Source organism: Apteryx rowi, unplaced genomic scaffold (assembly GCF_003343035.1).
Source record: "Apteryx rowi isolate R43461 unplaced genomic scaffold, aptRow1 scaffold_100, whole genome shotgun sequence".
NCBI classification, from domain to species: domain Eukaryota; kingdom Metazoa; phylum Chordata; class Aves; order Apterygiformes; family Apterygidae; genus Apteryx; species Apteryx rowi.
In genome coordinates this window covers 1,786,351-1,813,065 of record NW_020447198.1, presented here as the reverse complement: position 1 = coordinate 1,813,065, position 26,715 = coordinate 1,786,351, and the positions used below count along the sequence as shown (strand labels likewise).

At 39.6% G+C, this 26,715-nt stretch overlaps 1 protein-coding gene across 1 annotated transcript; it reads left to right on the top strand.

Annotated features, from left to right (window-relative positions):
- The first annotated feature begins 22,527 nt into the window (after nucleotides 1-22,527).
- Nucleotides 22,528-26,174, top strand: PDC (phosducin). The gene is made up of 3 exons (XM_026062994.1): nucleotides 22,528-22,804; nucleotides 24,542-24,702; nucleotides 25,518-26,174. Exons 1-3 carry the CDS (start codon nucleotides 22,645-22,647, stop codon nucleotides 26,043-26,045), a joined length of 849 nt encoding a protein of 282 aa, XP_025918779.1. The 5' UTR covers nucleotides 22,528-22,644; the 3' UTR covers nucleotides 26,046-26,174.
- Nucleotides 26,175-26,715: the final 541 nt, after the last annotated feature.

Genomic DNA, 26,715 nt, shown 5'->3' with positions numbered 1-26,715 from the left:
ACGCGGCACCACTATGAGGTGCAGAGCCAGCTGCAGCATCATAGACAGCTTCTTTGGAGCAGGGCTGCATGCAGGAGACTTGGGCCAAACTAAGAAAAAGCCAAAGTATCACATAGCAAAAACATGAAACAACAGGGCCTGGCTGGGCAGTGGGAAGAAGGGAATCCCATCCTGACAACATGGGGACAGCCAGGTCTGGGCTATTCCCATAGCGCCTTCAGGACTATCTCCCTGTTGCAGGAGGGCGGTTCTGACAACTTCAGTGAAGAACAACTACATGGGCCTGTCCCCAAATTTTAAAGGCTTGCTGTGCCTCGGAGCTGCGCTAGAACAAGACGCTGCAGCTTCATCATCAACTGCAAACAAGAAACGCACTGTTCTTCCCGTTCTTTTTTTGATCTTTAAATTAATGACAAGAACTTGAACAAATGAGTTTTCCTAATTGGTTTAGTATCAGTTTCCATGCCAAGCTTTAATCCACCTTTTTGCAACACAGGACTATTTAAGCCAATGATGAATAACTATAATATGGTATATATTATTACAAGTAGGAATTATTCAAGATTAGATATAAAACTATCAAGAAATATCATTGGAAATCATTTTTTTAAATGGGTTTGTTCCAGAAATCATGGCACATACCCTACATATATTGCTAGCAAGAAAAAAGCAATTTTACATTGAAGATGTTAAGGGTATGTTTTAGCCTAAAAATAAAGGTGAAATCTCAAAAATTAGGAAAACATCTGCGACACCTCATAATTTAAGCAAACTTACCAGTTGGAGAAGCTGTTTCAAAATGGCCACTTTAGGCCACACAAAGCTTTTTGGCTGTGCTAAATGTAAAAAGCTACCTCCACAGGACATACTGGGAATACAAAGTTCCTGTGACTTGCAGCAGGGAGAAGCTAGAAGAGCAYGGAGTTAAGAATGAGGTTGTCATATTCAGGCTTTGTACCAAAAGAATACAATCACAGGGAAGGAAATGAATTCCCACAGTCTCAAGTTATAAAAATGGATAAAACAGCTAATATAAAGCACTCAAATCTAATACAACCTTCTGTCTTCAAAGAGAAGAACTAGAATTTCTCATTCTAAAAATGAGTTCAGGGTTCCCAGGCCAGTGCAGCAACATGAATTTCTGCTACTGAATAACAGAAGAAGAAAAAGCCAAGCATGTGGTAGCTGAGCATTCAGTGTCTATAACCCAGTTCCATGGTTCAGTCATGAAAAGGCAAATTCAAGGATATATCAAAGAAAGTATTGCCAGGAGATGGAGGAAAACAATGAAGCCAGGGAATAAGAAAAGGGAGGAAGAATGCGTGCAACAAGCCTATTGCTTCAAGCATTCTTTAATACATACACTTATAAATATAAAAATACACATATACACAATCTTCCTCCAGCCGGGCCTTGGAAAAGCCCTGTCAACTACTATATTTTTGAAAACAAAAACACAAACAAAAAAATCTCCCAAAAAAGAACAAGAGTATCTACACTGAAGAGAGTTCTGGCATATGTCTCTTGTTTAAAAGGATATCCACTTTCTTTCCTTCATACTTCTAAGCAGAAGTAAAAATTCGTAGCTTTTTTCTCTAGCAACAGCTTAGGACCATGGCTTGTATCAAGTTAGGTTACTTTTAAATCATAGGATTTTACTACGGACAGGGAAAGCAGTAATACTCTTAAGTAATTTGCTGCTAAATTGAATTGAATAGTAGCCTATATGCTACTTTCTGAAAAAAGTGATATTACCTGTTTTCCTAAGTTATGAAAACTGTTCTTTTAGCAATTGCCTTGCTTTTGCCCTTTGAAATAGAGCTAGTACTCACTAGTTCTTCTGATTTTAACAGGATCTTCAGTTAAAAAAAAAAAAACAACTATCTCAAAAACAATTAAATATTACATAAGAAAGCGAAACAAATGACACATCTGGAATCCCTGCAAGCTAGTGCATATTAGGTAGGAAATAGCACAGAGCAGTATTACCAAACAGAGACATAATCAAGCAAGAAACAGAAATAGGCAAGCAGACAGAACAAATGTATATAAACCTGTACACAAATGCAAGAAATTGGGGAAAGACAGGTCAATGAACTAGAACAGAGAGAGATTGCCCTTTAGGCTGCTCAAAACTCTGTGGATACTGTAACACCAGGGCACAATGCATACACCAATGAAAGAGCGTACCCACTTCTCCACGTCAGTGGAGAAGTTGCACATGAATGAGCTTGGAGTCCGCTAAGATAAATAAGCTAAAACGTATCAAGTACCTCAAAACTCCACTAAAACAATGCTTAACCCTAAAGAAAGAAACAACAAAAAAATAAAGAAGCCTTTTGGAAGGAAAGGGAAAAGAACAGCCAAGAAGGTAAAGTGTTTTAAGCTGCATGATGGCTGAACTTCCTGCCTTTACCATGGTTTGTCGAGGCCCTCTCTTCTGGACTTAAGATATCATCTGACAAATTCTTTGGCATCCCATGAAAACTGTCTACATTTCTATATACCACCATCAGCGCAGAGTACCAACAAGAGGCTGGCTTGTTACTGCCACCCACTTCTCTCCATGCCAGCTTCTCCCAACAGTGACTTGCCTTCTGGATGAGGTCCTCTTCACCTCTCCCACATCTACTGATGCCCGATGCGCTCTGCCTTTTCCTACTGTTTCAGCTGACATGGTATCATATTTGGATTCATCCTACCTCCTTTGATAGTGCTCCTGGTTTGGGCAGTGAGAGACAGACAGGCCATCCTAGCTCTGCACAAACTCTCCAGCTTGGATAACTGTGCCCCTTGCTACCAGACCTGCTGCTGTCCACAATAATATCCCACCAAACCTAGGTTAGGAGTCCTAGCTTGTTGGCATTTCCTCATGGACAATATTCCAGTATTTTTCACTGTGCCAGATATGCCAGATGCAGAGCCACTATTTCAACTTTCTGAAACCTGAGACATAAAAACCTACAATAATGCTTAGCTTTGTTTTCCTATGCAATAATCTCAGTGAAAAATTTTGGCAGGTCCCTGATACACTTACGATGTGTTTTTCAAAGATGAAGCAATCTTTAAGATGAAATTCAGTTTATTGATATTTTTAAGAAAATAGTGACCCCATTTTTCAATTATTTGTTATTGATCCTTAATTTCCTTATATGCAACTGTTAGACTGTTAAAACCCAAAATAATTCATGAGGGTTAGTAGTTGGTTTTTTTAAGCAAATTTTCTGTTTCATCAAGGATCATTGCTGGGTGGATGAAAGCAAGACCGAAAATTGCTCATTAGTTTAATGCTGACATTAGTCACAAATTACACAAAATCACTATTAACTCAAGTTACCAGATGGCCACTCCAGCAAACCCTTCAGAGCAGGGTTTCTGAAAGCTCTTTGCATCCTGAAAGTCATGCATGGGCAATAATCCCCACCTCGCACCTACTTGGCATGTTCTGTTCCTCCCCCACACACCCCCTTTCACTACTGGGTCAAATTTGCTGCTGCTGCTGGACAGATTTTGGTTTAACAATAAATTATTTCTGTCACTGCTGCACGAGCACTTTGAATTACTCGAAAGCAGCTTAGACAGGTTTTGGCCAGTTTACATTTCCTTTTCTTTTGGGTTATTCCGATTTATAACACCACTATCATACAATTCCAGTTGTTAATCTTTTGTCTGTACAGGCATTTTCACGACCACCAGTTTTGTAAAGCAACCAACAAACAACATCTCCTCACAACAGTGTAGGTTGGTACCTGCTTATTTATTTAACCAGACCAGAAATAAATGGGATGAAAGTCTTTTCTAAAAAAAAAAAAAAAAAAAAAGGGGTGAAAGAAATGAGGTAGGGAGTTCAGCTCGTTACTTTAGACAAACCATGCCTTACGACTTCACGACAACCAACAAAGATATCAAGACCACTGATATAAATCTGGGAGAAGCCCCTTGGATGCACCCAGTGAACGGGTGGGAATAGCAGGGAATGCAGCGAGTGCTGCAGTCGTGAACCCCATTGCTTGTGCTGGGGCTTGCATACGATCGCTGCTCTCGCAGAACAATAATTTATAGCCCTGTGGTTTTAAAGAAAACGAGGGCAGCTAGAAGCAGAGGCAGGAGGTGGAAGCAGTGTGGTGTGGGAAAGCACAAGAGCACACCTGCCCCTGACGGCGGGGAAGGAACATGAGGAAGGAGAGCAGCACTTTGGGTGTCTGTGCTTAACGCTTTGATTGGAGTCAATAGACTGAAACTGTGCTGACCATAACAGGAATTCTGCCCACATTAATTGTGTTAGCTTTACCCAGCAGACACTATCAAAATTTTAGCAAGATAAATTCACCAGCTAATTCAGGGTACCAGCAGAGGAAGAACTCTAAAAATAGAAGGGTTTCATATGATAGATATGATAGAGCAATATGTTCCATATGATAGAGCAAACAGTGTTCCAAAGAGCTTAACGCCCAGCAGTGCCCCATTAAGTTAGCGACCTTTGCCTGCCTCATAACCGCAAGAGCTGCATAGGAACACAAACCTACGCACACAAAACAAAGCCAGAGCTGTGTGCTTTACCACTCACTCGGAAGAGAAGTTTAGGGAGCCCTGTGCAAACGAGCAACTCAAAGCAAAGCACTGCAGCTTACAGTGAAGTGTCTACATGGTATTGAAGGCCTCATTCTTTTGGAGTTCACGCTCTTTCTTCCTTGAACTTTAAAAGACATAACGCAGTATACTTTCAAATAAAGTAATATGGAATATACTTACCATTTACTGAGGAGAGCTTGGTAGGTGACAGCCTTCTGGATACCTGGGCTGCCTCCAGTGCTACAGCTCCCCTTTACCGTACAACTGAAAAGACGCAGGAGTTCAAGGAGAGGCGGACTCTTAAGGCACAGCGTGGCCTAGGGTTCCTTTCTACGCTGCCTGCTCCAGGAGGCAGAGGAAAGCCTGGGAACAGGGTGCCTATCTCCTTCCCCCCTCTCCCCACCCACGTTACACAGGGACAACATTCCTGCTTGGCTGAGCAACGCCACGGGCAAGAGCCGAGGGGTGCTTGGTGCAACACATACTGCTACGCACCAGAGCCACAATTCCAGATTTTCAAATTCAAGCCTTCCATTTAAAGGTGTTCTGAATTTCACTGTTTCATAATGCCACCTAGGACATTATGCTTCTAGTTTTCCACAGAAGCAAATTCTCTCCCCATTCCTTTCTTTTGTGCTCTATAAGCACTTCCTTTTTTAAACTAACAGGTAGGTAGGTACGATGGATTATTATTTAGACATTAGTATGATTTCTGCAAATAGTTTTATCCTTTTTATAAACAGGAGTCCTAGCACAATTCAGAAATATTTAAAAGGCAATCAGGGCTGTAGAGGTAGCTTTCCTGTGTACAGTAATGCATTCTTATGCTGTGCTTATAATCCATCTGTTTATCTTGAGCACTTGTAATACACCTTGCTCTGCAATACCAAGGTGCCATCTTTAGCTCCTCTTTAGGCTGAGTTGTTTTTCTCCCTTCCCAATTAGATCCATGCACTAAATCCTTTAAATCTCTATCCAGTCTGCAACTTCATTGGCTCCAGCTAGTGAGCAGAATTTTCTAATTCCCTTATGACAATCCTATTACCTGTCTAGAGTTATTTCTGCAAGGGTCATCATTATACAGAGATGTAAATCTGAGACCAGCTCTATCCATGTTCAGTTGTAATCCAGCTCCTCTCCTGGAACCCACCAAGGACACTTGTCAGCACTTGAGCGTTGCTCAAGTGGAGCTGAGCAACTGAGCCTCTCAGGTACAGTGATTTATACATTGATTGCCTTTAGAGTGTTATTTTAGTAGGGGAATAAAATATGGTATTTCAAAGTTGGCCATAGCCGTGAAAATTTATTAGCATAGTATACCAAGCATTCTAACTGATAAAAACTTACCTGGTATTGTCTCGCAGAAGGACTTCAGCTCTAGCATCAGACTAAAAGTGTAACTATTGATATAAAAACTAACGCCAAATTTTTAGTAATTTTTGGCAGACCATTTTGAATAAGCTGAGAATGAAAAGCTAAAACAGCTGTCACTATTCATGCTTTAAATAAATACTGGCTTTACTATAGTATGGATAGTAAAGAGATGTTTTACTCTAGATAGAGTAAATTTGGCAAAGAGGAAATATATTACATCTGACCCTTGATCTGTTGACTCTGCCCAGACTTCTGCTGTGTATAGTTTTGTGGAACGGACCCCCTAATGTCTCCCTAATTTAAAACAGCTTTTACATCCCTTGCATCCTATCTCACTTTGATACTAGAGACTAGTCCAGCTGCTCATTTTTAGACCCTCCAAAGAACTCAACTCTAAATTCTACTAACTTGAAAATAAACCCGCCTTATTCAGGTAGCTAATTTCAGGCATTGAAGCCCCTGCTCAGAATTGTTTGGTTCCAAAAGAATGTTTCAGTGTTTTGGTAAATATAAATATTGGTGTAAAAAAATAAATGAAATTTATTGGACAAGAAATTTCACACTGCAGCTAGTGTGATGTTATTAACTTTAAGCAGGTTGCAAGCATGTAACTAAAGGCATCAGTGATGTGTTACATGAAAGGATGAAGAAAATGCCCCTACTGTAGCTGCTGAGGCTATCCACTTTGAGGCCATTCTGTCACTGACAGCAATGGAAAAATCATCAGGTCCGCAGTTCAGTGGATATGCGGAAACCGCTTTATTTACAAATCAGTGCTTTGCTGCTTTCAATGGCACATCTTTGTCTTTGGTAATTTGTACTCAGATTTGGATTCGGCAGAGGACGTAGCAAGAGCAGACATTTTATATAAAATATCCATCCTTAGAAAATAACTACATCATGAGCAAATAAAAGTATATGTAACAGTTCATTAAGTCCTCATTTTTGATACTAAGATTATTTTCTACAGGTCAGATCCCTAGAGCATGAGCATGTTGTGAATTCACATAGTTCTAAGTGGTGAAGAAATCTGGGGGCAAAATTGGCTCTGTTGGATCCTTGTTTCCAATCTGCTCGCACGCTTACACAAACAACGTGATCTTTGCAATCAACAGCTTTAAAGGTTTTGTGCAAGTACTTGAAAATGTTGTGGTAGGAGGGACCAGTTTGAATATAAAGTGACTTTTCAGCAGCTGATATCTGCCAGATTGCTAGAATTATATGTGACTACTTCATCCCATTTCAGAATAGGATTTTAAGCTGATCTCTGTTATAAATATTGATATCTAATCTTAGCAATTCTAATTACAGCCCTGCTAAAATCATGGGGAAGTGCATTAGGGTATGAAAGATAGTAATCAAAATAACACCATTTAAAAGCAGAGTGCATGGCTAAAGATGATTGCTATATGCCAATGCTATATGCTGGATTTCAGTGATAAAGGGAATAAATCACTAGCACCAATGGATCTTGAAGTCACTACAGGGTTTCCTGCCTTAATTTTGTAAAGGACTGAGTAATTTACTTATTCCTAAATTACAAAGTGGCTACAGAAACCTTAATGGTATTTTATATCTTTGAAACACTCATGATTCCGTGTGTTCATTCTGCATCTCAGCTGGGTGAACTGTGTTAAAGGACACACCAACTTCCATCCCCAAAAACAAACAAAGACAGCACTAATTCAGAAAAAAGGGCCTGACCGATATCATTAGTAGCCCCACCTCAGTGGTAAAATAACTTTCAATAAATATTGCACCAGACACTAAATCAGATTAAATGGATTAGTCAGCTTAGTTGTGCAGGTAACTGCAGTTACAGGATACTAATTCTCACTAGATGCAGAAGCTGTGCAATTTCGGAACAGTTTTAAATGTGGAATACTTACCATGAAAAGTCTACACCATCCTTAAATTTCCACCCTGTCTTTTTGACCTATTCTCTTCTTAGACCACTTTCAGATAGCCAACTGCATTAAACCAGAATAACAAAGCTGTAATCCACAAGCCATCTATGGCTAGAAAGCCATCTGGAGATGATACAGCAGTCTGGTTTGCTACTTGAGAGCAAAGGGAGGAAAGAAAAATCAAGTTGCCTCTTTGACATGATTTGTTTAATGTGGAAAATATGACCCAGTGAACTCAGCTGGAGAGTCCAGTAACTAGTCTTTCACCGCTAACCCATGTTAAACTACAAAATATGCTTATTTTAAGGCATATGGGAAGTCATACCCGGAGACTGAACCATAGCCTTAATTTTGACTTCCTTGAAAGAGCACAAAAATTTAATCCGAGTCCTAATACAGTGAGCTGACTCCGATTAAAATGTAATCTATAGCATGCTATAAATCAGAGTACTCCATTACATCACAGTGAGCATACGCCAAAGTTTTTGCCTTTAAATGTTAATGTTCCACACCTACTGAGTTCAAGTGAAAGCTGTAGAGCAATTTTCACCTAAGTATGTAAGTACATAGCAATTCCTGTTTTGCTGCCTTACGGAAGGAAGAGGWCCAAGAACTATGAGCAGAATATAAAAATGAATTAGAGAAACAGGGTCTACCTRATACCATACATGAGTAGAGTCAGTCAATTAGGGGAATAACATTTCTTGGATAAAAGAACAAAAATCAAAACCAAAAATAATCCCTTCCAACTAATTCAAGTGAACAACTTTGTGAATGCATGTCAACTCTTGAAAAAAAATTTTTTTTTTTTTTTAAAGGTTGAAAGGAAACATTTCAATTTTTTATTGGCATTTTCATTTCAAATAGACATGCAAGATGGGGGCAACAACAAGTAGAGGAAGCATGATTAGTCTCAAGAACAACTCCATATGGTTGCCTGCCMTAACAAGAAAGTACATTTGATGACCCAGAATCTTTTCCACTCTAACTTTTAACAGATAATAGGAGAGAAAGAAGGAAAAAGCAAGAAATTACATTAAACAAACACCATGTAGACTTTCTTCTTGCATTTAGTCAAAAGAAGGGATGGCACCATTGTGGGAACGGCAATTCCAAGCTAGTTTTGAATGAGCTAGCTCAGCTGCTCCTGGCAAATACCTGATGCAGTGTGAAACTCCATATGCTCCCAAAGCCCTTCCACGAAATTCCCTAAATACTGATCATTATATCTAAGCCAGTTTTCCAGATAAGTCCCCATAAACCGTAACTACAGCAGTGACTTCAGATTAAACACAACCATGCTGTATGGCAGAGCATGTGAAAATTCAGTTCTTGGTTTTTGTCAGCCTCATACAAAATTGTTGGCTAACAGGTCTTGCAGAAAGCCAACTGAAAATGTGTTATCAAAATAGCTCTTCAGAAATACTATTTCACTGAAATTTCTGTTCTTCAATTGCTTCAGGGTCAACGGGAATTTCCACAAAAGCAATGTCCTTGTTTTGAAAACACTGAAGTAATAAATTCAAATATAACCTTGAAATTAAATTTGTTTATATTCACATATTCTTGCCATTGCAATAATATGATAGTAATTTACAACATGACTCACAATGAAAATATTCTTAATTGATTCTATTTATGCAATACTTTAAGGACAGTTGCTTTGCATGGAATTAACTATTTTATCTTAATTCGAGATGAACACGTTAGAATAGTCTTGATATTCTGACACAAAGCATCAAATAAAATAATTTGTGTTGAGTCCTATCCTTCATAACTGATGAAGGCCTATTAAGATATCTGTGCCTCCACTAGTATCTGAAAATAACCAGATTCCCATTTCTCCTTACAGCAGGGATGCTGTCTATGCTTCAAGCAGTGACGATATCCCTTTTCTCCAAGATTTCTTAGGAAGGCCTCTGAAATTTTTAAAATAAAACTAATTGAGACTGTTTGGAAAGAAAGAAATGAGATTAGGCCTTGCATCTCACCTCTTGAATGCATACAGTGATGAAATGCCTTCATTGACCGTTTTTGAAGACAAGCATATCGATATTAGTGATCATTAGGTTTAGTAGCCTTGTCCTTGGATGCCTAATAACATGCAAAACCAGTCTTGAGTAGACTTCACTTCTTTCTTGAGAAAGAAATCCCAGAAGGTAATATTTGACAATTGCTCACCTTCATTTTCTTGTACATATGATGCTGTCTAGGTTTATTTTATTAGATATCACATTTAGTTTCCAGACATGTCCATTGAAAACAAAACCTAGCTAAAGATAACCTTGCTAAGATTTAAGCCAGACAAGATGAAAGGAACCATCAGGAAGAGTTAGCAGAAGTCAGACTATATAAAACGAGGAAACAAGACAACCATTTATCCTTCAAGCTCTAAATATAGTCTCATTAGACCTTGGGGATTTCCTTAATGCCCATGCTACTACCACAGCACTGTTTGCTTTTCTGTATGTCACCTTTCCCAACAGATGCAAAATTCTGTTACCATTATCCACGCCTGCATCCTCTCAAGATTAGTTATTGTTAAATTCTGTATAAAAAAGTTTCATCCAGAAGAGATTACAGGCCACAGAACCACCAAATTGTCTTGGAGATATCGGTAACCAACAACCTACGTTAAACAAAATACTAGAATGCATTTTTTCAAATCTTACTTAAATGACTTAATAAATCACTTCAGAAAATGGCTATTTAAAATACACTAGTGATCATTTGGGGGTCTTTATAATTTGGTGATAATTGTTTCGTTTAGTATAAATGTGGATGTGTCAATGACTCTTCTATAATACAATATTTAAAATATAAGGATCAAGAAAAGCTTACTGGCCTACAGACCAACCTAGTGTTTAGCAACTGTTAAATAATTACATGAGTTATCATTTCATTTTCTTCTGAGAGCTTGTTATAACACATCTATAAATGAGGCTCTTAAAAACTGATTCATAGGTCTGTTACATCATTAACGGTCCCAGTAGAACAGATCATTTATCATGCAAAACCAAATAATTGATGTAATAGTAATCCAAAATAGCATGTTTTTTCTCTTATTTATGATACGATATACGTTTTTGTATCTGCATTTGATTCTCCCAAAGGGACAGTGTTCTAGCTTACTTTCACATCTTTTTTTTTCCCCCAACACCAGGGAATCCTCAGATAGAGCCTTTTCAAAATGTGAAGCCACAGCAAAAAGCTTTTAGACACCATCAGAAAAACATCCTAGAAAATCAGATTTCATTACTTCTAGCGCTCACAGAATTCCTCTCCTTTCTCAAAAACAGCACTCAGTACATATGGCTGCTGTTCTATCAGCTTCCCATGTCTGCCACAATTAACTCCAAAGCTGCAGAGTCGGGGTCCTACAGTGGCTCAGGTTTAGCCGAGTGTTACGCTCTGCTGCATAATCAAATCTGGAGGGAGGAGAAAAACCATCACTGGAACACCTTGACTATCTCCTGGTCTACATGACCAGTTGCTGAAACCAGATGTTTGGACCTGGCTTATCTTCTCCCTTCGGTCACAACAGCAAAGAGATGGAGCTGCTCTGACACTCTGCAGAAGGTCCCTAAATTCTGTAACAAGTTCCTACAACAGCTGCACCACACCCCTACGTAATGCTGTTGGCAAAGCTAGTTGGGGAAGCAGCACAAGATGCCAGGATATGCGCTCAGACACTTGCCTTTCATTTACTGTCTTATACACTAGAAACTTGTGCTGTTGAATATACTTTCAGTAAACCCTTGAGATTAGCACTGAAGAACCACCAAAGGAATTCATATGTCTGCACAAGCTAAGGCTGCTGTATCTGTGACACCTATTTCTTTGGTTTTGGATAAGCAGCGTTTCTCTTCATATCATGTAGGTCATAGCAATGCTGCACTTGGGTTTTGCTCCAAATCCTGTCACTAGARGGTAAATTTGCATTCTGCTACTGTATTGGTGTACACACTGTGCTAGTGTGGCACAACAGAAGGGCATCAAGTACATCAAGGACATTTACAGTAAGATCTTTTCAGATGAGATCTTTTCATTCCCTTCATTTTTCTTTTCCCCATTCCCTTCTTTTCTTCCACTCTCTCCCAAGCAGATAAACTTCCTGGTATCTTGTGCTTCCTGTTACAACAAACCCTTTTCTGTTGATGATGTTTTTGCATTCAGATGACTGTTGGAAACCTTCAAGAAAGGATCACTGCTAGATCACTGCAACAGGACTGGCTTACTAAGAGATGATAGTAACTCCAACCTGACCATGGAGTTACTATCCATTAAATTGTTTGGAATTAGTTTCATGACAGATCAGTGGCAGTTCCTGTGACAGGGTCTTAGAAACAGTTATTTCCACACAGAAAGTTCGGCCTAGAATTTATGCTCTAGTTTCTATGTAAATAAAAGCAAATCACAGGAAAAGGGTTTACTATGCTGTATATCTGAGCTATGTTTTTGGAGTAGGATATGTTTTAAGCCATTGCCCTTTTCTCCAAACTGTGACAGTTATTTACATGTTCAGAGAAACTTGGGTAAACGCATTAGTTGTTATATGACTACAACCCTAGTTTTCTTAATTTTGGTCTGAAAAGGAAGAACAAACGTTAACTTCAATCTCTTGCAGTTTTACAAGCCACAAATAAAGCTGTTGACAGTTTAGCTGGTGAAAGTCTAGCATCTATACTTAAGAATCCATTACAGGATCCAAAGAAAAATGTGAAGCCTCTGGGAGGATACCAATGGTGTAAGGGTTTTATACAAGAACAGGGTAAACCAGGAAGCAATGGCTTTCTGGAATACAGAAAGTACAAGTCTTCGGGGTTCTACTTGGCCACTTGATATTGTCTGTTTTGGCTTTCATCTTCTGATTAATAAAGATATGAGAAATATTATTATTGCATTTATTTCATGCATCTGTAGTTGCGACAGAGATGTCAGGATCATTTAGTCGAGAAGAGATTATTCCTGATATTGTAAGTAAGAGGGCCAGGTAATCCTGCAGTACTCACTGTAAAGCAGCAGCTGGCTGGAATGGGACATGCACATACATCATTTAACTGCTTCCTGAACTGTTATGACATTCGTCAGTAAATGGTCAAGTAAACAAAAAATATTGTTGTAACACATTCAGCTGGTGACAGCTTTACAGTCCAACAAAGGAAACTTTTCTTTTATTTTGGATCTGCTGATCATATTCAAGATTGTCTAAGCCCTGCTCAAAGGGTCTTTTCTTCATCCTTTGACAAAGACAAGATATACCATTTTTACATGTAAATCTTACTTAAAACAAACATGAAAGTTAATTCCCAAACAAGCAAGTTTCACATTTTGCTCTATAGATGGAAAACAATTCTGCTTCCAGGACCTACAGAAGTAGCTATTGTATTAGTGGAAGCATAAAGACAGAAGACTTGCACATTTTTTCATTCTTATTTCTGCAAGTATAATGGACTGTTGGGAGGCAACATATACCATAGAGCCATCCCACCTTTAGGTAGTGGCTCTCTTCATATTAATTGAATGATGGAAAGCTATTAATGCAGAATGAATAGCTGCTTGATAATATAACAGCAAAGAAGGTGGGAGATTCACACGAGGCTAATTTGAACCCCCACGTCARTACGCTAGCCCCTCCAGGTTCTTAGAAGAGTCCCCAAGAGAGAAAGGCGCATCAAAAAGGCAATTTAGACTTTGTTTCTGTACAGCCATCTGGAAGGCTTATCCCTACACACTGAGCAGATAAAGCTTTAAAAAACTAGCTTACCATTGTCAGTGCCTTAAGTTAGCTGCTTAGACTACAGTGTGAATGACCACTGTCAGCTCTTCCAGAACATGAGGACGTACTCAGTGGAGTCTGAGGACTCTTATCAGCTTAAATTTGTTTACCAAAAGGATTTAAAAAAGGAATGAAAGAATATCAAGTACCTGACAACTACAAGTGAGCCTCATCTGCTTGGTTCTGCCAGTCCGAAATGAACAGTTCCAAGGCAGCATGCTGGAGGACACAATAAGAGCTCCTTGAACAGGTCAAAGATGTGTCCTTCATCAATATCCCTCAGCTGGTCTGCTCTGACTTACATTAGTCCAGAATCATCACAAGACACACAAGCTAATAAAACTGCCAAAAAGTTAAGAAATATTTCCTATCAAGAACTACTGTCCTAGCTTGCCCCAAGTCTTAGATGCTGCACTCTGTTTTTCTTTCTCACAGGGGTGTCCAACTGGGATAAGCAAGTCCAGCTGCAGAGGAAGGTACTATTCAGTCAGAATTGGAATCTAATACTTTTCAAATGATGAAAAATCATCACACGTCTCAGAGAATCCATTTTAATGGTCAGAAAAAGCCAGTAATATGTAATGTGTGAATTTGGCAGTTCTGTTCAATTGCCCTATTATCAAATTTGAGAGAAAAATTGCTTAGGTAAACTCTGCATTCATACCAAGACTGATCACTAAATCAAACCTACCTCTTATAGATAATAACAAAGATGGGAAGAGAGCAAAAGCAAGAATGCCTATGAATTTATCTTTCCAGTTACAAATACGTATTTCAATACATTGTCAATGCAGGTTGGAAAAAAAGGGAGGGAACATTAAGAACTATTATTTCTCAGTCAAATCTGTTTTGCTGTTTCCTGCAGACAGTTCTTTTTGTACAGACAGACCCTTGGCAGGCATTTGCTGTCAAACCCAATGCCCAAAACAGACCGTGGACTGTCTCCCAACCGTACAAGTTCTGATTTCCCCCCTGCCTCCCCCGCAGGCACCCTTTCTTCATGGAGGAAAGAAGGAGCAAGGGTCCTTTCAAAGTCCCTACAAGATACTTCTTCCTCTAGCTCTTTAATTAACTTCACAACAAACTAGTTAAGTTTCTTCCATTTTTCATAAAATACTGGTCGTGAGCCTCTCTAAATACCCATCTCCAGTGACTGTTAAGAGTTGCAGCTCTGACAGGTGAATTTTGACTAATTAGAGGGATTAGCTGCACTGCCAAACATCTGTTGAGCTTGAAAGAAAAAAAGCCACCACTGGGCTTCTGTCATTCAGCAGGTCTTCGTTAACTATAGCGGGAAGCTCAGACCAAAACTCTAGCAGGCATACAGGTGTGTACTTAGAGTTCAGAAATTAAATATATATTTAAACATGAACTGAAAACTCTGGCCTGACTGATGCTCAATCCATCTGACAAGTCAGGTCAGACACCGAGGTTAAACATGGATTGAGGTTCTTGTCTTCAAATACCTACATTTGAAAATGGTGGCTGTTCTGCTTCAAATAGACATTTTCTTGGCATCCAATCATTCTCCTCTTCCAGCCCCTTTACTACACTCCAAGTTTTCTAAAAAGAAGATGAAAAAATAGCTTCCCTGACAGGATCAAAAAAACAAACAAAAACCTCCACCCTCATCACCATAGTAACAAATATACAACTGCACAGGGTCCAAAAATTCAACTCCTGAGTTTGAAAAAACATTCATTGCTTAATACACAAAATTAAGCTTTTTTAAAACAGGAATTCTGATTAACGTTAACTGAGATTTGACATTATTTTTTTCTGAAATAAAGCAAATCTTGTTTTTAAATACCCACATTCTCCTATTGCATTCAAAACACAGTAGTACTGTGGCAGAAGCCAGGTTGTTTGATGTGGAAGAAGTCAAGCTAATTTTACATTTCAGAGTGAAACCCAGAAATGAAACACTGAAATAGTACAAACAGAATCAGAGTTTGCATTCACATAGGTGAATAATGAAATAAATGTGCAATCCATAAGCCACAAATGATTTCTGGTGCATAATTATAGGCCAAATTTTGAAGGTCTGCTCCACAAACCTAAAAAGAAAAAAGAAAAAGAAAACAAAAAAAGGGAGGCATATATATATATTTTTTTAATCATTTGATTTTTAAACTGAACAGAATGCCCTGAAGACAGGGGTAGTCACATAGGGAAGTTCTAACTGGCAAAGCTTTAGGGATAAATGAAACATTGAATTGCATCTATTTAAAGCATTTCTATCTCACAAATAAAGAGCAGCATAACTCTCCTAAAGCAGATAGACCAAATAATCCAATAACCCTCCCATCAGTCAGGGTGATCTGCAGTGAAGCTGACAGCCTTCTACGTCAATCCATCCTGCTTTGTATTTTCTTCCTATCATATGATGTCTTCTGTAAGCTAACAAAGTCCTCTCCTGCAGTGTTTTGCAATGTTTTCAAACACAGTGATGGAATTTCTGATACATCAGCACTGGTGCAAATGATCAAATAGGGCAGATCTAAATTCTGAACTTAGCTGTCTTAATGCAAGTGACCCGACTGTCACCGCATGTAGAGTAAGCTGCAGGTACTCAGCACTTTTGACTAGCAGATATCTGTTTATGTGCCTAACATCAATTGTCCAGATCATTAAAGGTGCTTAAGGCTCTCAGTGCCCTGCGCAACGCCCTGGTAACCAGTCTGAAATTTTTACTTCAGACCTTGACCTTGATTTTGCTTATGCAGTGATGTTAATGCCACTTGCAATCTAACTGAAAATCTGACTGAGGATGGATACTGTCTCTCCCCTTTTTTTTTTTTTTTTAAATTAGAGACTGGCCAAAAAGCTCTTGGTTCATATAACATGCTTATTTTTTCTCCCAGTCTCTTACTCAAACACATACATTTTGACCAACAGCAAGAACTACAGAACAAGGAACAAAAATGGAGAAGTCTGTTGCAAATTGTTAGCACTTTGCAGAGTAGGTACGAGACAGATCATGTCCAGGGCTGAAGCACATGTATCTTAAGTGAGAAAACCATGCAAATACATGTTCAACTGCAAACAGAGCCTGTGCTCAACGCTGCAGATCACGCCCTGTGAGTCTCATCCTAAGGGCACTGAATTCACTGAGAAGATTTGCATGATATGGATGAGCTTTCCTCAGAAATTTGTCACTGTTGCTAACACAGAAGGATGCCTACTGCCTCCTCCTGCATACTGCCTCGTACACAGAGCAGCCTCTCGATTCTGCTATACTGGAAATTTTCTGCCTCTTATATATGGGTGAATGATGCCTTGCAGAGTTCAGTCCTAATCAGGATCTTGTCCTAAGGACTGTCTGGAAGCAAGGTTTGAAAAGAGTTTAAAACAGGAATTTGGCATTTCACTACTGGATCAGACAGACTCTAACGGGAACGGAGTCCTTCAGATCCAACAATTCTTCACTTTCTTACTGCTTTATCTGCCACTCCACTATTCTCTCATGGACAAAGCCCAGAGGAAATGGAAACATGAGAACTTGTATTACAGTGTGTATTGACATTAGAAACACAATTAGAAAATGATAATGTTAGTGTTCTTACAGTATCATTCTATCACTGCTTTTCTAAGCATATATTAATATCATATTATGTTATGGTATTGTGTGCACACTATGACTGTGTTAAGATGCTAGTCCAAGTATATTATTTTTTACCCAATTTCCCCAAAATTCCAGCAACCTGAACACTTAAATCCATAACTACTCCTCCTCCTGGCTTGCTCAATTGATCCAGCCGTTTCTAAACTGCTAAGCTTCCAATGCAGTGGCCACTATCATTTGACAGGGAGGACAAGTCTCAGGTATGAAATTCTACCAACAGAAGCCAGGAAAAACGGGCAGAGAAGTCAGACTCAAATTAGTGCCCAGAGAGCGGAAAAAGCTATTAAAATTCAGGCCAAGAGGCAAGAGCCAACTGGACAGTCAGTGTGCGCACAGCTGCTCAACAGTCAGCCCACACGTGGCTTGAAACAGAAGTGTGCAATCGCATCTCGCTGACGGAGATCCCTGGAGACGTTGTTTACTTTTCACTCTTCCATTTCCAAAAGTCACCTAAGTTTCATACTTTGTAGTTCACTGGCTATTTCGCACTGATTCCTGGGGATTAGCCGCATGTTGCTGGTTTACAGCCTTATGTAAACCCAGGCACAGAACAGCATTTTCAGGGGGATTTGCACATGTGGAGAGCAGCAAAGTTGCAGCTAGAGCTTGTTTACATTTCCAGAAATTTTCTCATGTTTATTGGACTGCTAGAAACAATTTTTTACTTTAAAAAGCAAGTTTAATCTATTTGCTTTGTCCTTTAGAGAATGCATCTTTCCTTCTACAGTTTAACTCTTTTTGTTTCCCTCCCTTCTGTAACTATAATTTATAACTAGAAGACACTATTTTTGTATTTACAACAATAATATATTAAGAGCAATAAAGTTGAATAAGTCATTAGAAGCACACAGGTACAGTGCTTGCTTCCTGAGCTACTTCAAAAATTCCTTATGCAAAAGARGAAATAGTAAAAACATCTGCAACTTTGGGAAACAAAACTATTCTGCGAAGGCCAAAGGCACAAAATATTGGTAAGTAGTAAGGATTCTTTCATGCAGGATAAAAAAAGCAAACATTTTATTAAATAGTCTTTTCTACACTATAGTAAAATTGGCCTTTCTGGTCTAATCACAACAGAAGGATGTTCAGTAGTCACAGGAATGGCTATTTTTGAATATAACAGATCCAAAGTTCATAGACATTAAATGGTATCTTCAAGCATATACTTAAGTTTGGAGGGGGGGGTTGTCTTACAGAAGGGGCTTAAAGACACAGAAAGGTCTGAAACTTTTAGATGTAAGGCAGGGAAATAAAGAATGTATAGAATTATCAGTCTCAAATATATATATGTGAAGTCACCATACGCATTACAAATCATGGTCTACATAAACTGATGATGAGCAGAACCAATCAGGAAGTGATTTTCCTCTCATTAATATTTTTCAAATAAAGGTGCAAGGAACAATTTTCAGTTGACAAAAACAGTGATAAAAGTTAATGATATCTCCTAAATGAGCAATTTCTCTTCACAAACCTTTTTGTCTGGCACATCATCTGCCGTTAAGAAGTTGCAGAGGAAAAACGTAGATCAGTAGCAACGAAGCTGGTGTCCTGAAAGGTCTATTGGTAATTGCTTAGACTTAATTGACAACCAATGGCTTTGACATTCATAAAAAAAAAAAAAAAAGACATTTATTAAAATCTCTCCTTCGTGGCCCATCATGCTAGGTTGCTGTTTTACTTGAGTACCAGCCCAGGCTATACTGTCTCTCACTGTGTGCTCTCATGCAGAGCAAGCACTTAGCAGAATGCCAGGACTGCACAATTACGTTAAAAAAAATTCAGATGCAAGTCAGCAAGGATTTTGTAAGAATTGGTTGCAATGGCCATGAATGTATATTCTCCAGCATGCAAGCCAATCTCTATACAATAGAAACAGGATAAAGCTTTCCCTAGAAATATTACACTGTAACCAGCATGGTTAACATGGTTTCCTCACACTTTGCTTTGACACCTGTCACAGCAGTCTCCATCAAACACAGGATATCAGATTCAGTGGGCTGTAACATGGCAACTCCTGCATTCCTAAGAGGCGCTGGGGGCTCTGTGACCCAAAAATGGGAAATGTAAAAGACAATTCTGTTGGCTTACTAGAGACATGAACCTAAAGTGAAAAGAAGGTTCATATTCCTTATTTCCCACACACAGAACTACCTTGCATGTGCATTTGCCAGCTTCTGCTCAAAAGAGATCACTATGTTATCACTAGAAAGCCTGGAGAATTATGCCGTTGTGAAGCAAGCTCAAGGAAGTTCAACAGAAGCTGTGCCACTGTGCACAGGAGCACCAAATAGTGACAAGAGAAGGAACGGCACTTCCTAAACAATATATTCCTCACCTGTACCGTCCCCTTAGGTGGCACATACACGCAGCTAACTCCTGCCACCTCCAACCTCAGCAATACACCAGGCCCCTGGGCTGACTTGGGTTTAAGGGAGCTCCACTAACAGCTGACCTTGAGCAATGCATTTCTGAAAGGCAGCAGAGCCAGGCCACTAATTTGGATCCACTTGCAGCTGGGAGTGCAACCAGGAATGCCACATGCTCTGCCCATGCCTTGGCAGAGCACAGCCCACTCTTAAGCAAGCAGCTGTCTTGCACAGAAAATGGCTTTAGCTGTGCCTACTCTGGGGCACCCCAAATTTCAAGGCACCTGTAAAACAGGGATGCTGATAACTTTAGATCCAGGGCACCTTGTGATGGGTTGTTACCAACAGCTGTTTTACATGATTTGCTTTAGTGCCTCAGTGTTATGTGTACTTTATGTTTTAAAACCTTGTACAAGTTAATGGTTGGGCACCTATCCACATGGAGGCACTTTCACAGCATGCTCCAGAGCTGGTAGCACCCACATCTCCCCAAATATTAGGAACCTAGCTTTTTTTCCTTTGGAAACTGCTATACGCCCAGCATTTTAGGAGAAAAAAAATCTCCATCCCTCACTTAGTACATGAGAAATTTTCACCCTGGTGATTGCCCATGTGCCTGTACTCACACTACAGTAAATGCAACAGCTTACACCTTTTTCACCGCGCTTTCTTCAAAGAAGAACATGTACTGCAGAACAGTCAGCTCATGCTATAACTGAGCTTCCCACAGCTCACCTTGCAGCTACATGTTCATAAGCCCTTGTCCTCAGGTGCCTAACTGAGGAACACCTGGCTTGGACAGCCTGCTTCTCACAGTGCCAAGTTAAGAACTGTAAATATTTATACCTCTATTGAAAGGAAAGGAGTAGGATTTGCGTGACTTGCTCCAGGCTCACAGCCTGAGTCAGTAGCAGGGCCCGGATTAGATTTTAGGAGTTCCCACTCCCAGCTCTATGGTCAGCTTACCAGTCTCTGTATTGTAGGGATTATTGCCTCATGCCGCACTTCAGAATAGTGGGGAAATGCAGTTTTTTGTGTTATTATGATTCAACTAATCTCCCGAGATTCATTAGGTACAACAGACCAGTAACGTGTATTTTAAGGAGTGCTTCCACTTGTTATGCAATCAGTTTCCACCTCTAACATTTCACCTCAAATGTGGTCAATGTTCTCCGGCTCAAGCCTGCAACAGACTGCTTAATTATTCCTTTCCATATCCTGTTTCCTTTTACTTTTCAGGGCTGAAAGCTATGGAAGAGCAAAGCACACATACAGAGAATTAAACCCTCTCTCCCACCCCCGCCTCCTTACAGAATAAAGAAAATTCTCAGCATCAACAGTCCATAGAGTATTTTGTAAATATATTAATATAAGTCACAGCAATGACTTACAGGGCTTTGACCCAGCAGATCCACATAGCAGTCCATCACTAACATGACAGAGATTTTCAGGTCTGCATATGTGAGATGGAATTAGCTTCATCTATTTCAGAATTGACTGAATACAGCCAGATCTCTCACTGAACTGGATATAAATGCAGCTCTACAGACAGAATTACTACTAACAAAATATATTTTTCATGATCTGCTTTTCTTCCAAACTCATTCTGAACAACTTCCTACAAGTTTTGATGACTTACCACAAATGTTTCTGCAGAACAACTTATTCTCACATTTACTAATAGCTTTTCCAATACACACAAGAATCGGGTTACTTGCATCTCGCTCAGCCATTATTCCACTTTACCCCTTGATCCTGACATGTGAGTAGTCAAGCAGGCGAACGCGCCATTTCCTCTTGTACCTGCATGCTACAAAATGAATGTCACCCCAGTCTAACTTACCATCAGCTTTTAAATCTGGCATTCATTACATAACAACATCTTAATATTGGCTTCAAGACAGGATTTACTGCAAAGCCTACTTTAACAGCTGAACTGTTAAAACTAGATGAAACTAGTCTAGACTAAACAGGAACACTTGCTTCATAGAGCCTGCCTTAGGACTCCTGTGGAAAGTGGAACTTTAGCACATTGGAATTACAATTTTTGACTAAAAACAAAACTTCTGACTGAGGTGTAACATGAGAAAAGATTCATGAATATGTTGTGGCAGAGCTCTGATACAGACGGATATGTAGATGTCTGTCAGCAGTATAGCAAAAACGCATTTGAAGAACTAATCCCCCATCTCCCAGTGCATCTTTCTGAAACAGATAACTGATTTGCTCAGGAAAGTTGCAGAACCCCCAAAACATTTACAGCGACTTTCAGGAAACAGCAGCTAGACCAGCTGAGGTTGAGAGGTCAATTCTTTGGCCAAATCCTGCTGCTTTGTCATGCTCTGGCACTGCCCAGCTCCCCTTATCTGGTGAACTCTTTACACAAAGGAGAAACCTTTCCTCTTCCCTTAAAGGAGAACGGTCCGACTTCGCTCCCCAAAAGCTCTATGAGAAAAGACAAGAAAAGGGGTGTATCCCAGTGCTGTATCCCAGTGCTCTGAGACTGCTGCCAGGCTCTTGGGGATACAACTGGTGGAAGAGGAATGTGATTTATACCCCCTAGAATTTCTTCTGTTTTGTAACTTTGTTCAGTACATGCAGTCCAGCTTCAAGAAGTTTACAGGTCTCTTCTCTGACAGGTACAAATATTTGGCTTCATCCTCTGTACAAGAAATGAGCAGTTCAGGCAATCCTTAAAAATAAATATGCTTACAGGGCTTGGAAAATTCATCAGTTCCCGATTCGGAGGAGGCGGGGGGGGAAGAAAGTGAAAATAACCACTGCACATTTCCATTGCAGCAAGTCCTACTAGCACTGTTGCACAATAGGCTGCCCATATTCTCCATGACCGAGAAGAAATACTAAAATGAAGAAACCCTCACCCAAGTGCTTTCAGTAAGAATTTGGCAAGACATCTTTAATAACAGACTGATCCTAATTGCTTTTTATGAGGTGATGAGAAGCTCTATAATTGTAATTTAGATTTTTACCTGCACCAATATCTAGCAGCTGCAGGAAATGACATACTGCACTGTGTGTAGCTGTAAGCTTTTGCCTTTTCATCCTGCTGTTGTTTTCCTTTTTGGACTTGCAGCATCTCCCACTCCAGTTGTCAAAATGGAAGAAAACAGAAATGCCAGTTTGGAAGAAGAGTATGAAGGACAGGCTACACACACAGGCAAGGAAACAGATTACCTTTTTTCCCCCCCCTAAATATAAGCTAAACTGTCTCTGTTCACTGTGGAATTCAAGTACGTTCACTGGGAAGCCAAACTCCTTGCATAGAGAGGTATGCTCCAAAGTCAATGAGAACATACATCTGACTAATTGACACCCATCATGTAACAGCAAGTAACACCAAAGTGATCTTTGTACCAACCTTCCTCATGCCTGAAGCAAATGGCAACATGCAGAAGACAAGTGAAGAGGGCACCAACAGCAATTGCCCAGTGCAGCTCTTGTGGACTTTTTGCTTCAGACATGAACAACTTTGTTCTTTTGGGGGGGGGGGGGGGGAACGACCCTCTAATGCACTAGAACTACATTACAAGGTTTCACTGTAAAGGCTGAATTATTTTTTCCTTCTTACAGAAGGAATGTTCACTGTTAAAAAAGCAGCTATATACCTTTTTGACAAATGCAGCACAGAACTTTAAATCTTTAAAAGCATCCTTGCTCAGAGTCACAGTTCTTTTTAGTCCAGAATCAATCACCATGATTTATGAGCATCACTGTACTCTGTTCTACAGAGCACCTTGTCCCAACCTGCCAACAGGTAAGTAGTATATGTGCTAAGACAACCATCATTCCCTCTCTGGGCTCTAAAGGCTTCTTTTGCTTGCACTATAACAAATACAGCCCTGTAATAACTGTTGTAATAACCGTTCTTGGGGTTCTTTCCCAGAGCAGTCCTGCTGCTGTCAGCCAAGATGTTTTTCTAGGGACCCAAACTTAGGGCACTACCTCCACACTTCTGATGCTTCTGAACAGTTCTGGAAACCAGGCTACTGTACACTTAACTGTTATCACCATGCCAAGAACTTCACGCTAATTCCTGTCTTGGAATCTTGTTTGCAAAAGTTCAGTTCACCTAACATTTCCACCCATGGGTGTGGTGTCAGGTACCTCACCTTTAGCCATCACTATAAGCCGTTGAAATTTAATGCAAAACAGACTCTTAGCAACTGGTAACACTACCTCTCTCTCATGACACAAAGAACTTGTTACCTAGCCTTGTCTGAATTTTCCATAAAGTTAAACTTCACCTCTGAAAACAGTCTTCCATGTTTTTGCTTTATCAAAGGTACAGGATAAAATGTTTGATTCTGAAGAATACCATTAGCATTTTGAACTGTAAAAACTGATTTAATCAACCAGCTCTGAAGAGCAAGAGCTGCATTATAATCAGAATCATCAATAAGCACTGCCTTGGAGATTAGTCCTTCAGTGAAACAGATACGGTTTTAAAACAGGCAAGCAAAAAACCCCACATCTTGAGTGCTCTTTATTCTTAGTTTTACTATGAATGTGTGGTATGTATGACCTGTGTGCTATGTATTCAGAGATGTTGTCTATAGGGAACTGCATATATACTCTTAAGAAACACTGGTTGTGGCCATGAAGCCGGTTTAACAAGCTTCCATGTCCTCATCCTCGTTGACTACTTGTGCAGTTCACCAAAAGTCTTTTATATGATCGTGATACGAACCAGACTACCAAAATGACTGAGGTTAGAAATACGCCTCCAAAAGAAAGAAAAGGAGTTTATGTAACACATTGCTTCCAAAGCTCTGGTTCCCAGCACTCTGAAGGGTGCCCTGAAAGCAAATGGGGGTGGACAAACAAGTGACAGGCAGAAACTTCTTAAGACAGCTTCTTATTGCAGCCAGTTTCTCATCTAACTTGTCTCTCTTAGGGCCCAAAGGCGTGATCAATGACTGGAGAAAGTTTAAATTAGAAAGTGAAGATGGAGACTCCTTATCCTTGAGCAAGAAAGAAATTCTTAGACAAATGTCTTCACCACACAGATCTTTCAGTAAAGATGATAAAGATAACAGAGAGAGATTCTGCCGTAAGGTAAGAGGAGAAAAACAAAATAAATATATTTTGATATGAAACAGTTATATAACCTAGAAACTCCTGAATTCGCCAGACTCAATTCCTTTGCAACCTAGCAGAACTCTCATAATATGGATAGAATAAATCAGCACTACTGACAGTAACTTTACTTTGGATTTATATCACAAATATAACATAAAGCAATCTCTTGGGCGTAGATTATATTACTCACAGTAAGTAGYATGCAGCTGCATAAGCGCTGTCATCACAGAGCAGGAGAATACTCAAAGAACAAAGAATTGCTTATCACAAGAATAGCAACACCTGACCTAAAAGGCACAACCAACAGTCTCTATCTAGACCTTTCTCAGCAGAATCCAACTTCCGCAAGTTAAGCAGTATATTTCATAGAAACATATCACACAATACTGAGAGTTCAGCCTTCTCCCCCCAGTACTCTGCCCTTGGTTAAGACAATTGAAAATTTTTTCATGGGCTTAAAAACTTGCTAGTCAGGATAGAGCTCTCAAATGGTAATGGCCAGGGTAAATGACTAATTGCAAGAACAGTGGGGGGGAAGGAATTAAATCCTGACCCCACTGTGATTACTGGAAAAATCCCCACCAACTCTGGAGGATCCAAAAGTTTTTGCCAAATATGGCAACTATCTTCAGTATCATCAATTTGACACCCAAGTGTTGAAAGCCAGGATCTTCTCCCTTGTTGCTTGAAGAAACCTTAAAGAAACATCATAGGAAGTTACTCTTCTGGCTAAATGCTCTACGCAACATTTGCTATGACTTATTAATATAACACTCTTTCAATACCCACAGATGAGTATGCAGGAGTATGAATTAATTCATGATGAGAAAGAAGATGAAACTTGCCTACAAAAATATCGCAAACGCTGCATGCAGGATATGCACCAGAGGCTGAGTTTTGGGCCAAAATACGGCTACTTGTGTGAGCTGCAGAATGGAGAACAGTTCCTGGAAGCCATCGAGAAAGAACATAAAACCACCACGGTCATTGTTCACATTTATGAAGAAGGCATCAAGGGCTGCGATGCACTGAACAACAGCTTGACCTGCCTTGCTGCAGAGTACTCCACTGTGAAGTTCTGCAAGATAAAGGCCTCCAGCACGGGGGCTGGAGACCGCTTCTCAAGTGAAGTGCTTCCCACTCTACTTGTCTATAAGGGTGGGGAGCTTCTGAGCAATTTCATTAGCATTTCTGAACAATTCAGTGAGGAATTTTTTGCTGTGGATGTGGAGTCCTTCCTAAATGAGTATGGGCTGCTACCTGAAAGGGAGCTTCCAGCACTGGAAAATGGCAACATGGATGAGCAAGATCTTGAATAAGTAGAGGACCATAGTCCTCACTGTCTCCCACTTCTCTTGTGTGCTGTAATCAATCTCAGTAAAACCCATCTCATTTAGAGAAGGCTGTCTTTGCTTACTAAACTTATTTGTAAGATACATACATATATTTCTTAACTGTTAGTATGTGAATTTTACTTAGAACACGTACAACAGCAAGTCCTGTACATACTTATTTCTATGCAAAGCACAAGAAATGGGATGAACAGGGAACAACACTGGTTTTCTCTAAGGAACTAGGGACACACAAAATCAAAAATTGAGGCCCCGTGTATGTGTCCACTAAGCACAAAAAACCTGACTTCAGTAGCAACAGAATTGATCCATCCCTCTGCATACACACAAAAAAGCAATCTCCACATTATAGAACTACATATTATAGAATCATGAGAAGACTCTTAACTCCACAGAGTAAATTTGTTCCTACTGAAGTCAGTAGAAAAAATTCCATCCAGTAGTTTCAAGGACAAAGAAATAGCCCGAGGTCTTTGCATTATTACATCCTATGCACTAGATGTTTAGGACATTATTTATATTTCTGCATTTAACTTTCAATAATTGTGAAAATATGAAGTTAGCTCACGGCTTCTACAAGTTATTCATCCAAACAGCTAACAGACTAATTCTCAGCTAATTTCAGTTTATTGCTGCT

What these genes read in the sequence shown, in the direction of transcription:
- PDC (XM_026062994.1), top strand. Translation starts at nt 22,645, where the DNA reads ATGACATACTGCACTGTGTGTAGCTGTAAGCTTTTGCCTTTTCATCCT. An exon ending in AGGACAGGCTACACACACAG is followed by an intron (nt 22,805 to 24,541) that starts GCAAGGAAACAG and finishes TGTCTCTCTTAG; the next exon opens with GGCCCAAAGGCGTGATCAAT. An exon ending in GAGAGAGATTCTGCCGTAAG is followed by an intron (nt 24,703 to 25,517) that starts GTAAGAGGAGAA and finishes CAATACCCACAG; the next exon opens with ATGAGTATGCAGGAGTATGA.